The 13,049-nt window shown below is 40.5% G+C and overlaps 1 protein-coding gene across 1 annotated transcript in view; it reads right to left on the bottom strand.

Moving 5' to 3' along the window:
* Positions 1-397: 397 nt before the first annotated feature.
* Positions 398-13,049, bottom strand: part of LOC110972161 (interferon-induced protein 44-like) — a 17,782-nt gene continuing 5,130 nt past the window's right edge. Inside the window, exons 2-5 of the mRNA XM_051959372.1 lie at positions 5,160-5,312; positions 1,830-1,998; positions 1,619-1,719; positions 398-1,529 (exon numbers count right to left, since the gene is read on the bottom strand). Of these exons, the coding sequence (XP_051815332.1) occupies positions 1,368-1,529; positions 1,619-1,719; positions 1,830-1,998; positions 5,160-5,312 (585 nt within the window). The 3' untranslated portion in view covers positions 398-1,367. The remainder of the gene's footprint in view (positions 1,530-1,618; positions 1,720-1,829; positions 1,999-5,159; positions 5,313-13,049) is intronic.

The raw sequence follows: 13,049 nt of genomic DNA, 5'->3' as shown, positions 1-13,049 counted from the left end.
CTGGCGGAGGTCTGCGCTCTCTGACTGCTTTTCTAGTTTAGTTTATAATTCCTCCACAGCCATCTGGACCGTCGCTTTATGCTCCACACTCCATATGTAATGCATCGGCTCTATGTGTCCCATGGTAATTGCATGGTCCCTGATTAAGTAAATAAAATAAATACATACATTATATTAGTTCATAGTTCACATCACATTTCACAGTTCAATACACTGTATATCATTTTATCCATTTGTTTGTTAAATCCATATTTCTAAAACAATATCCATGGTGTCCATCTGAGTGGACATGTAAATATATTTTAATAAAAATAAATAGAAAAAAATAAATTTCAAACCTTATTTTTTATGCCTAAAGATGGACAAAAACAAATGGTAAAAAAAATCCTGACTGAGGTTATCATACTTCATGCATGAAAGGGTTAAACAACAAAAATGTTTAAAATGAATACTAGTAAGAAAACACGGTTTTCTTCCTGAGATCACAACCACCACTATTGATTCTCCTAATTGTAAATGTGTAGATGTGGGCTTCCTGCAATATAGTCATGTATAATAGTGTTTAAAGATGATGAGTGATAGTGATAATGGGATATGTGTAATAGTGTTAGAAGGGACTTGTAGAGGGTAAATATATGGAATGTAGACGGGGATATGTGCAATAGTGATTAAGAGAAACATGTAATATTATCATGTGCAATACAATTATATGTAATAGTGTCAGAGGGATATATGAAATGAACTCATGGTGGACTTATAGTGACAGTGGGGTACGTTTAGTAGAGCAGTGTGCAATAATGATAGAGGGACACGTGCAATAACAACAAAGAGATATTAGCAGTATAGTCATCGGCTAATGTTAATTACTGGTTGGTAGCTGCCAATTTTTGTCTGTTATGTGCAGTACGTGTTATCACTTGTTGTTTTTCTTTTTGCATGTCTTTGTTCAGTTATGGTTTTATGTTATTTGTAATTTCTTTATCTTTGATCTGCCAATGGGACTCGAGATGGAATTTAGCCGTATGGCTACAATCTTATTAATCTACAATCTTAATTTACGTAGGAATGTACATTAATACGAACTGTCTCATTTTTAGAAAATAAATAAACAAACAAACAAATTACTTGTTGAGTATCATGCCATCACCAACATTTAGCACAACTTGAAAAATGCTAACATAGCGGCTAATATTATCCTGTTTAGCCTAACATAGGGCTTTACATTATACTATTTAGCCTACATTAACTTATTTAGCCTACATTAACTTCTTTAGGCCAACATTGTCTGTTTAGGCTAAAATATTATAAATAAATTTAACTCTGCCATGTGAGGTTTGTCGTGTATGACAGCACTATTTTCTGCAGGTTTACAATTTGTCAATGAAATCATTTCCAAAGTCAAGAATCAGTCTCAGTGCATTCAGGATCAGAGCATCAACATCTGCATCCTGGCTGGTTTCTTTGCTGTAGTTCTTCACAGGAAGGATGCAATTGAGTGGAATCCCCAGTTCAGAGCTGAGCTGTGTCATCTAAGTTTAAAAGAAGCAATAATTCAGTTTTCGTTCAGCCTCCACAGGTTTTTGAGCTCACATTCTGAGGAAATCCAGCTGAAACTCACCTTTTTCTTTACAAACTTGCTCTTGTAGATGTTCTGCAGGTTCCTTTCAGTTTCAGGACAGGCTTCATCAAGTTTGGTGACAATAAGCAGTTGGGGAATACCTGCCAACACAAAGTTTCACTTTTACTCACATTGTTGGAAAGTAGAAACCAGGGATTTTTGTCAACTGTTTTGCAAACATCAGCCCACACCAGCCTTTATCTGCTCTTACCCAGGTCACTGGCTGCTTCTCTGATCTGCCTCATCTTCTGTAAAAGTGAGTCTGAAATATTTGCTGCGTTTCCAGAACAGACACAAACCAGAACATGGGCTCTGTCGTCCAGAGATGGTGTAGAGTTGTAGCCAGAATCAGAAGGAGACAGCGAAGATGCAGGGTTGAACTGTAAAATGTTGAAAAGATTCAAGTAAATGAAGGCTCATAAACAGAGTCACTATGAACAGAAATGTTTTGTTCTTCTGTGGATGTGGGAGAAGCAAAGAGAAGTAAAGTTTTCTGATTATCTGTCTGAAGCCCGAAGTCAGTCAGCAGGTTTGGAAGAGATGTTCCCTACAAAGAAATCACCAAATTGACTCCAAAATTAGAACAAGAAACTTTACAAACAGAGAGGATCATCAGATTTTGAAGTTCTTGGGGGTCAGTGAATGCATCATGTGTTCCTGTCTGGAAAAATAGCCCAATGTAAGCTTAAAATTGTAATGTTTCGACAAAATTGCACCATTCTACATATCTTGTTTTAAGATTTGTCAAAGGAAAACAAAAAATTGACTAGTTATAGTTTTTCTGTTTCCATAGAAGTGCAGGGGCCTCATTTATAAAGCTTGCATATGCACAAAACAGGGCTAGAAAGTGACGTATGCCACTTTCTACGCAAAGGTTGTAAAAACAAACTTGGCGTGAGAATGTGTGCACCGGTGCACCAACCTTGATGCTTGCGTACGCACAAAACAGGGCTAGAAAGTGGCGTAAATCACAACCTTTGCGTAGAAAGTGGTGTACGTTGTGATTTCTAAAAACAAACTTTGCATGAGAATGTGCGCACCGGTGCGCCAACTTTGATGCTTGCTTACGCACATTTTGGAGAGAGAGGGAATGGCAGTGTCGGAGGGTGAAGTGGCGAATTGAAACCAGATTGATCTCAAACCTTTATTGTTATCACATATTAGACTTGTAGAGCCAGATAATCATAAACCCTCATTGTTGTAGATGTTCCTATAGTGCGCCATTCGGCCTATGACTGTATTTGCAGAACTATGTTCATATATCAAACTTCCATCTTCAAATAATATAGAGCGGTTAGTGGCACTGATTGATTACTAATTTGGAAAAGGCATGTGACAATCAGTCCAATCGCTGATCAAGCAGATAAATCGTGGGTGACAGCCGTGCGTAATGTGGCACAATGGATGCGCTGGCATTGCTGGAATATCACATTAAGAATGGAGAGAGATTTTAGGGATCACGGGGATTTCCCGGCTAATAAGCCGATTCAGATTCCCTAGAGCAGTACTCTTGGATCTATGTGCTGAACTGGGCCGTCTTAGACAGACCCACCCGCCGAAACCACGCCATCCCGGTACAGACACAGGAGCTCACGACTCGGGGGTTTCTGGCGACACCGGCTCCTTCCAGCGGGAAGTGGCCGACAGGTCTATGTTTTATATGAAGAATGTATGAGGTTACATTTGTTGTCTAAATCCTACCTGGGTCTGATATACAGTTACATGATGTCCTTTAGGTCTGGGATATCACAACCATCCCTCAGCGCAATAATGCCAGCTGTTTTGGATGACATTATAAACATGACCAGTCAGTACATCAGGTTTCCTTACACTGTGGGTGAACAGGCCAACATTAAACGGCAATTTGCAGCGATGTCCAGTTTCCCAAATGTAATCGGCGTAACTGACTGCACTCATGTTGCTGTAAGGGCTCCGAGTGAAAATGAATTTGTCTATGTGAACCGAAAAAATGTACATTCAATCAGTGTACAAATTATTTGTACATCGGACATGATCATAACATATTTAATGGCAGGGTGGCCTGGGTCAACACATGATTCCTTCATCCTGACACACAGCAGTGTGGGGAAAAGACTGCAGGCCGGCGCTGCGTAAAATGCCGTGAATCAGCAGCTTATTTATATACAGATACATTCATGAGTTACTTTGCATTGACCATTCATGGTAAAATGTGGGTGTGTTGTGGGCGGAATGTGAGGTGGATCCACTTGTGCAATCTTCCAGCTGGTGTGTGATTTATCAAGAAATTGCGTGCAGCTGTGCTTACGCACAGTTTTATAAATCAGGGTCGAAGGGCATACGCCCATTTCAGATTTTCGGTGTACGCAAACTTTTAGTATGGATCCTATGGAATGTTTTATAAATGAGGCCCCAGGTCTTTATGTTGTAGTAAAAAATGAGCCCACATTGTGTAAAAATGTGACAGGAGCTACAAGAAAAGCACTCAGAGAGCGCAGTATTCCACCAAGGCTGCTCAGTTTGAAGTATCATTTCAGACGGATATCTGTAATAAAAAATGACCTTGTGCTGAGCACAGGCATGTGTTATGCACATACACATTATGTATTTATACCGACTCACATGTAAACTACTCTTATAAAGGTCTATTGATCAGTTCATGACTCGTGTTAAAATAACATTCCCTCCATGCTTTTAATTTGAAGGCGTATTTTTAATGCTACACGTTTTTATTTTGTCACCATTCCAGCAGAACAGGAAATGTTTCTCTTAAAAGCAGTTTCTTGACATGACAAAGACGCTGTCGAAAAGTCCAAAAATTCACGCAAAGGTGAAAGAAAACGGTTCCACGCTGTTGCTGTCTAGCAAAGGATGTGTCTAAACTTAGAAACACCTAGCTGGAATGGGGACAAGCTCTGATGGTGAATAAATGAGTGAAGGACAGAAAGGTGAATTTGTGTTCACATAAGGCTGACGGCTGAACGTAAAGAAGGGCTTTGTGAAACATCAGGAGTTTAACCATTGTCTGGCTGGGGTTTGCTACATCGCGTGACCTAAATATGTAGCGGATGGCAGGAATTGATGGGACTCAGAAACACCCCACAGTCTAATCAATTATTCCTTGTATGATTTCCAACGGATAAATCACAGTCAATTTGTAGTAGGATCGCAATCGTGTGATCATCAGACAGAAAATCCCAAACAAAGCCGTGGATCCAGATTATAAACCACATTAGTGCCAAAATCTAATCACTTGGTCCTTGTGTCATTTCTGATCTTCCCTGAAAATTTCATCCAAATCCGTTGGTCCGTTTTTGAGTAATGTTTCGCACAGACAGATTCACAGACAAACGTACGCCGATCGTTACATAACTCCACCATTCCTTGGCGGAGTAATAAACATTTGACATTACTTGGGGTTCAGAGGTACTAAAATACAAAACTTCACCACTAGTGTCAGTTTTGCATTTAAGATTTTACCAAAAAACAGTCAAATAGATAATGTAAATGTTCATATTTACCACACACTTCTAAAACAAAGTGAAGTGTTTTACAGTTGTACCTTGTAATTCTCCATCACGTGTCCCATCATGGCCAGTTTGATGTCTTCCACTCTGACTCCTCTCCCACTGCCTTCCTCCACACCCATGATGTCATTGAAGACAAAGGGGTAATAGCTGCCCCAGCTGTGTTTCCTGATTTTATGGGTTTCATACTAAGAAATAAAGATGGTGAGATGGGCATTTCAGAAAATTTTAAAGCAGCAAAATCAAGACAAACATCTAGAGCACTACATTTTTTTTTTGCTTGATCAAAAATATACATACAGCAATTTGTATAATAAGATTTGGTGATGTAAGAAGCTGTGTGTCAAATGTTCTTAGTTGGGTCTTAACTTCTCCTGAGGGATTTTGGTTGACTACAGTTGATGACTCAAAACCAATTTTAAAAAGGCCCAACACTAAACTCAGCCACAAACACTAGCAGCTACTGATCCCAAATCATCTGTTTGTAAGTGTAAAGTATTCATGGTCCAGTTGTATTTCTGCCACCATCAGGAAGAAAACACAAACTATCACCTGCTGCTGAAAGACAATTGGTCAGGATGGTCAAACGTCAACCAAGAATCATCAAAAAGCAGGTCTGAATGAGTGATAAGCTGCTGAAACACAGCTGTCAGTGTCCACAGTGTTTTACATCAACATGGGCTGAGAGGATCCATGAAGGAGGAAGTTCTTCCTCTAGAAGCAGAACCTTAAAGCTCCACTCAAGTTTGCTGATGATCACATGGACAAAGAAAAGGCCTTCTGGAGGAAAGTCAAGTTAAGAAATCTTTATTGTCCCCACGGGGCCATTTTTGATGCAGCCAGCAGTAAAAACTGTTACGGAGCGGGATTTTTGAACCCAAAAAGCAGGCACTCAGAGCCAGGCAGATAATTAACCAGAGATTTAATAAACAAAGACTAATGCAACAAAAACTCCAGACAGGAGGTATTCAAATAAAACAGGGCTCCAACTAAAACATGAGCAATGGACAGAAATAGGCCACAACAAGGGCTAGAACAAAAACGGGATGACTCACAATTTATAAGTCCATGGATCGGGCGCCGAGGCGGGGACAGAGGGGAAAAACTCCAGGAGCAGAGTGTGGGGAATATTCATTTCAACCTATCTATCAAACAATCATGTTTTAATTCTGTCTTTAGTTATAATCCACATTATACATAAACTTAGTTTCGATCTTTATCCCATAAGAACCCAGACCCATTTTTCCTTAAAGGCATTATGGAGGATGTTTTTGTTGTTTAATTTGTCTGATTCACATAAAATGAATATATTGACCTTTAGTGGACTTGTATGTATGGTTTATAAAAGAATAAAAATTTTTAAAAAATAACTGTGGACATGGCAGGACCTGAAAAACATCAGCCAATCAATGCGCTCGGACCGAGGCGTTTGCTTTGCTCCCTTTTCTGTCAATCAAAAATCTTCCGGCTCAGGCCTAGTTACGTATAGATTACGTACGCCTTGGACTTACGTGTTTTTTGTATGTGTTGCTTTGGTATAGCTTCGTAGTTAGCTGGCGACTTGTTTTGCTCATCTTTTTTTTACATAATGGCAGATAAAGATCCAGGGGGACCCAGCCGTAAAAGAAAGTCATTTTTTGAGGTCAGAGAAAATAAAAGATAACTGGATCACGAGAATGCAAAAACAAAAGTGATTATTGGCGAGTCATTTGGGCGATGGCGTCAGCTCAAGCAACAAATGGACGTAAAGACAGATGCATTGGTTGCTAAATTCCTTCTGGACAGGTAAAATGTATTATTGATTATTGATTATACTGCGGCTGTAGGCAACTTCACGAGTCCTACGCAAGTTTCTGGAGGGGGGCGTTTCTTCGTAAATGTTAAGAGGGGGGAGGTTAGAGGGGGGTGAGGGAGAGGTTGTATGTGCGCATGCGCATGCTACGTTCAAAGTCGTAGGAAATTAAATCTCCTCTAATGCCTTTAAAGGACTTAAAAAGTTAAGGTCAGACATATAGTAGGGAGGTTAATCAACTTTTGACTTCAAATCATGATGCAAAAGTCCCCTTTGGTATGTACAGCCATGGCCATAAGTTTGGACACAAGTACCATGACGCTTGGGAATCTTAGAAAATACTACAAAATTGTCACTTACAATACAGTACACAACTCCTGAGAACTATATTAAGTTTCATATTTTAAAAAAAACATCAAAAGAGTTTGGTGTCATTTTGTTATTCTTACCAAATACCTTTTTTTTTGTTATTTTCTTCTAATATTATGTTTTGGGAACAAAGTTGTTCCAGTTGTTGGAATTTATTGATAATATTATATCCCTTGTTGATTTGTTGACTAATTAAACTGGTGCTGTCAAAAATATTAGTTATGTTCTGCAATAGACATCAAAACAGACATAGTAAGTCATGCTGTGTCAAACTTATGGCCATGGCTGTAAGTACCTTAGGGTCATACATGTAAATTTATCCTAAGACACAAGTGAGATCACGCTTTGGCGGCCATATTTAAAATGGCCACCGACCATCCTTGAGAGGCCCATATCTTTTCTTCTGTTATAGCTATAATGGCAAACTTGGTGTCAAATTGTACATTTTTTGGGGGTCAAGGAATCCAATAAAATCGGTTTCAAGACTTAAAAAAGAATGATATTCTCCTCACCATGACAACTGAAGGTAAAATATGCAATTTATATTAAAAAAAAACACACACACCAAAAACACAGTCAAATCAAAACTCAATAATTTAATAAATACAGCTTAAAGTGTTGAATATGTGTATTATGGATGCTAAGAAAATGAGTAGTGAGACAACAAGTCCATAACTACAATCAAAGAAAAAAACATTAGACCTCCCTTGTCTTCTTCAGTTTCTTGTTCATTTTAATGCCTGGTACAACTAAAGGTTCATTACCTGAAGAACGCAATGAACATGACAAAAAATGCAACTGATTCCATAATACTTGTCTTATTACATCTTATTTAACATCCTCTGGCTTCATTGTATTCCCTGGTATATAAGAGTATTTTGTGTCCTATCTGACATGCTTAAGCTTCATTGTATTCCTGGGGTAACTAAGAGGACATCTCATGTCATCAGCAGCACTGCACATGCAAAGGCCTAGAGTGGATTCCTGCTGACATTCAAGCCATAGCACAACTCAGAAGTTGTCAGCTTTCACATAATGCCTAAGATTGAAGAATTATGTGAAGCCACAAAGGCAGCCATCTTGGTCCTTCTGGAAATTGGCATGAGTGAGAGACAAGTAGCGAAGAAACTGAAGATCTCCAAGACAGCCGTTCATTACACCAACAAAACAACAAGCCCAACATGGTTCTACCAAACTGCTAGCTGGTCATGGCAGGAAACGTCTTTCTACCCACCAGATGACCGTCACTCATCCATTCCTGAGTCAGGAATCATCCTCAGACCTCCAGGGACCTTAAAATGAGTGGACACTGGAGAAATGGGACTTGACTGTTGATGATTGGACAACAGCTCTCTTCAATGATGACTCCAATTTTCACTTGATGCCCACTCCAGCCAACTTACTGGTTAGGATGAAGCCTGGTGAAGCTACAAACCAGACTGTCTGCCCCTACAGTAAAACATGGGGGTGGATCAGTGGCCATCTGAGGTAGTTTCAGTCTGGGTGGAACAGGGCAAATGAACCAGGTCATGTACAGCACTACTCTTGAAAACAGTCTTCTTCCATCAGCTGGAAAATTCTTTCCTGCTTCCAATTACTGGATTTTCCAACAAGACAATGCCCCTTGCCACACAACAAGGTCAGTTAAAGCCTGGATGGAGAACCAGAACATTGGAACCATGCCTTGGCTGCTCAATCACCAGATCTAAATCCAACTTAGCCTAGCCGCGCTAGACAACCCACAGCAACGAATTTAATTCTCTGCCAGGGTGGGTCTAGTTACCCTCCATAAGGCTCGAGGTTGGATGCTCCTAAAACTGGCCGGACGAATCACCATGAAGTGTAGAGTCAGAAGGCGGGCGTAACTAAGTGACGACAGAGGCGCGACGATTCTGACAGAAACAACCGGAAACAACTAGCCTAGCCGCGCTAGACAACCCACGGCAACGAATTTAATTCTCTGCCAGGGTCGACAACAAAAACGACAACAGTCGTTGAGCTCCATTAGCACCGACTCTGAATAATCTTTCTGTTAACATGTCTGTAATATATTTGAGCTTCACCCATTGACTGTATAAATAAGGCTTCACCGAACTACCGCATCCTCTGATTTCCGGTGCTCTAGGAGCCTATTCGTTGTGCTGATTGGTTGTATACCTACCCAATTGCTACAGAGTGATTTCATAGACAACCTTTTAGCCCGCCTTCCTCCCTGTCGAGCGTGCCTCGACCCTTGCGTCTTCAGAGCATGGGTCTAGCTCGGCTAAGCTAAATCCAACTGAAAACCTGTGGAAAATCATCAAACGCTAAATGGAGAACCACAAGCCCAAAAACAAAGCAGATTAGTTAGAATTCATGCAACAGGAATGAGCTGCTGTGACAGCAGAACAATGTCAGAAGCTGGTAGAGAGCATGCCAAAATGCATGGCTGTAGTCATCAGAAACAATGGTTATGGATCAGTACTAACTCCTGTGTGGATCATGGGACTAAAACAGACAGAAAAGAAACATGGAATCCTAAAAGCTGTTTTTTGGCAGTACAATGCCATAGCTATTGATGGAAGAACTGAAGTCATTTTGGTTATTATCAAGAAAACCATGGAAAATGTCTGATATCAGCTCTGACATTAAACTCTCATGAGTTATTTTTGTTGTTGTCATTATATTTGTCCAAACAAATGTACATTTAGTTGTACCAGGAATTAAAATGAACAAGAAATTCAGGAAAACAAGGGTGGGCTAACATCTATTTCCATGTTAGAAGTAGGAAAAGCCATACCTATAATTTTTTAGTGATGAGGACTAATAGCTTGGTGTAAATACATCTCAAAGATGATTGTCTATTTAGATGTCTGCACAACTGTGGGAACATGAGCCATAACATCTACAGAAAGACATACAAGCAGCCTCTGCATGCAGCATTTGCAAGGTGCCTTACAGCCAGTCTTAAATTTGCACATGACAAGATCTGGCAAGTCCTTTGAAATAGTGGAGCCTGTCCTCATAAAAAAAAAACCCAACCATATAGGTCGTCTGTACACGTCCGTATTACGACCGAGTGTTACGTTTTGATGTTAAGCGACCTCTAGCGGTTGAGTAAATATCGACACTCCGGTGTCGCAGGTGAAACGTCACCATGAACAAACTTTTACCTAACACTATCCCTAACCCTAACCATAACCATAACCATAACCCTAAACCCGTGTTGCGAAAGTGAGGAAAAAGCCATTTTGCGAATTAAATCCCGTAATGTGTTCCTTTTCCCTGTAGGGGCGCTAACGTAAATACACTCTCATGGGTCGTATTCCGTTGCACGTTACATACGACCTGTGTGGTCGTATGAGTTGGAGGACTTGTTGAAATAGTGGCAGTTGTAGTGTAGACAGGAGTTGGTGGAGAGTCTGGGGAACCCTGCTGCCATCCCCATAGAGATGGCAAGACTGTTGCATGGTATTGGACAAGTGCCTTGCCCCATGCATGTCCACTCTAAAGAGAAACATGATTCGTGATACCAAGGCCCTCCATTATTCTTAGCCATATTTATATCATGTCCCTACACAATTTTTTCTGATCTGATAAGCTACTTGAAGGAGGTGCTGATGGAGTGCATCACTGCTTGGTGGAATGTGGTGAAAGCCTTTTCCTTTGTGAAAAAAGAGGGAGAGTTGTGCAGCATCTACAGTTGTGATGTTGTCCTCAGATACACCACAGAGCATCGGGACAAATCTCTGGAGCCTGGACTACGGTAGCTGATTGTTTGTCTGAGGACTTTCATTGCATGCTGAGCTATAGTGGGGCTGGTAGTCAACTCTGTGAACAGTGGCAACATGTATGATTTTGATGGGTGAAGTAGCCTCTGTGATGCAATAGCATTTCTGCAGCTTTTGTGCTACATGGCAGGATTTTAACTCATCACCTGCACTACATAGTGACTCGCCCTGGATCTTATCTATAGCTTTCTTTTAAACATGATTGCAATCACTGTCATCTTCCCCCTGGACAGAGCTCTGTCCATCTGGAGAAGCCTGCAAGTTCTGCAAGAATCATGTTCTTTGATTTTAATTTCCAGTTTTTAATACGATTCAGCCGGTTCTTCTGAGGGAAAAGCTGGAGGTTACAGGAGTGGATCACCACCTCTTGGGTAGGATAATGGACTACCTCACAGACAGACCACAGGTTGTGAGGACACAGGACTGTGAGTCTGACCAACCCGGTCTCACGGGGATTCGTGAAACTGTCACGTAAGTTTTAGTTTCGGTTTCGTGCACACCAACACGATTTCGTCATGTTTTTCGTGCCGCTCACCACGAAATGTTTTTCGCTGTGGTAATCACATCTGAAAGTGGTTTATACCGGCGGATTCATGACGATCCAAGCTGTCCATCGGCGTATACTGCTTGTGTGATTGCGTTTGCGGCCGCCGGCCGCCGGACATTCTTGAAATTCCTATGCAAATTGGTAAGTGTACCACCGGCTTATGGTTAGGTTATGGTTAGGATTATGGTTAGGGTTATGTTTAGGGACGATGTCATGCAAAATATAGCGTTGGATTCGCCACGGTTTTACATTAAAAATATAATATACACATTCTTTAGAAATACGTTCTGAGTGGCACGAAAAGTCCGCCGTTTAAAATACATTGGTGCGCATTTCGTGGTGAGCGGCACGAAAAACATGACGAAATCGTGTTGGTGCACACGAAACCGAAACTAAAACTTACGTGACAGTTTCACGAATCCCCGTGAGATCGGGCTGGTCTGACATGGTGGTCTGCAGCACAGGAGCCCCATAGGGAATGGTCTTGGCTCTGTTTCTTTTCACCCAGTACACTGCAGACTTCATAGACCACTCAGCCAGCTGTCATCTGCAGAAGTTCTCTGATGACTCTGCAGTCGTCGACTAGCCAAGCTAACATCCCTGTTGGACAGTATCTCCCACCCCATGCATGATACTCTGAGGGCACTGGACAGCTCCTTTAGTGACAGACTGATTATCCCAGGTGTGTGAAGAAAGTTTACTGCAGGTCCTTCCTTCATGCTGGTATCAGACTTTCCAACAGACCACACACACACTCACTTAATAACAGTTACCAAATTGTCATATGCAATAAGCTAAAGTGAAATTCATTTGTGTATATATTTATAATAATGAAGTTAAGTAACTAGCAAAATGTAGGCTATATGCTTGCTTCAATAATGAAGCTAAGTAGTTGATAGCTAGCTAGCTATAATGTAGCTAACTATTTATTAATTAGCTAGTTATTAATTATCAAACCTTAAAAAATATTTTCTATTCAGTGAGAAAGGGCATACAAACCTCAAAGTGTCAACCTGTCACTTTGGACCTTCACAGCTGCTACAGCTGTTACAATCCCTAGTGCATCTGAGCATATGCTACTCCTGACTAGTTGAAATCTCATGCTACTTAAGACAAATGTAATGTACAGAAGTAGTTACACTGCTTAAATAAAAAACTTTTTGATGGAAATGATAAGTAAAGTCACTCTGATGACACAATTTTTATGTAAAATGTGCATCTTTACCCCCAGTTGTCATGGTAAAAGGAAAGCTGTTGGTATTTTAAACTTGAAACCTATTTTGTTGGCTTCCTTGACCCCAAAAATGTACACTTTGACACAAAGGTTGTCATTATATCTATAACAGAAGTAAAGATATGGGCTCTAGAGGATTTTCGGCACATTGGCGGCCATTTTTGAAAAAATGTGTTTATTTCCAAAACAAAGGGTGATCTCACTTGTGTCTCA

This window comes from Acanthochromis polyacanthus, chromosome 14, assembly GCF_021347895.1.
Source record: "Acanthochromis polyacanthus isolate Apoly-LR-REF ecotype Palm Island chromosome 14, KAUST_Apoly_ChrSc, whole genome shotgun sequence".
NCBI classification, from domain to species: domain Eukaryota; kingdom Metazoa; phylum Chordata; class Actinopteri; family Pomacentridae; genus Acanthochromis; species Acanthochromis polyacanthus.
This window is presented reverse-complemented; position numbering and strand designations above follow the sequence as displayed.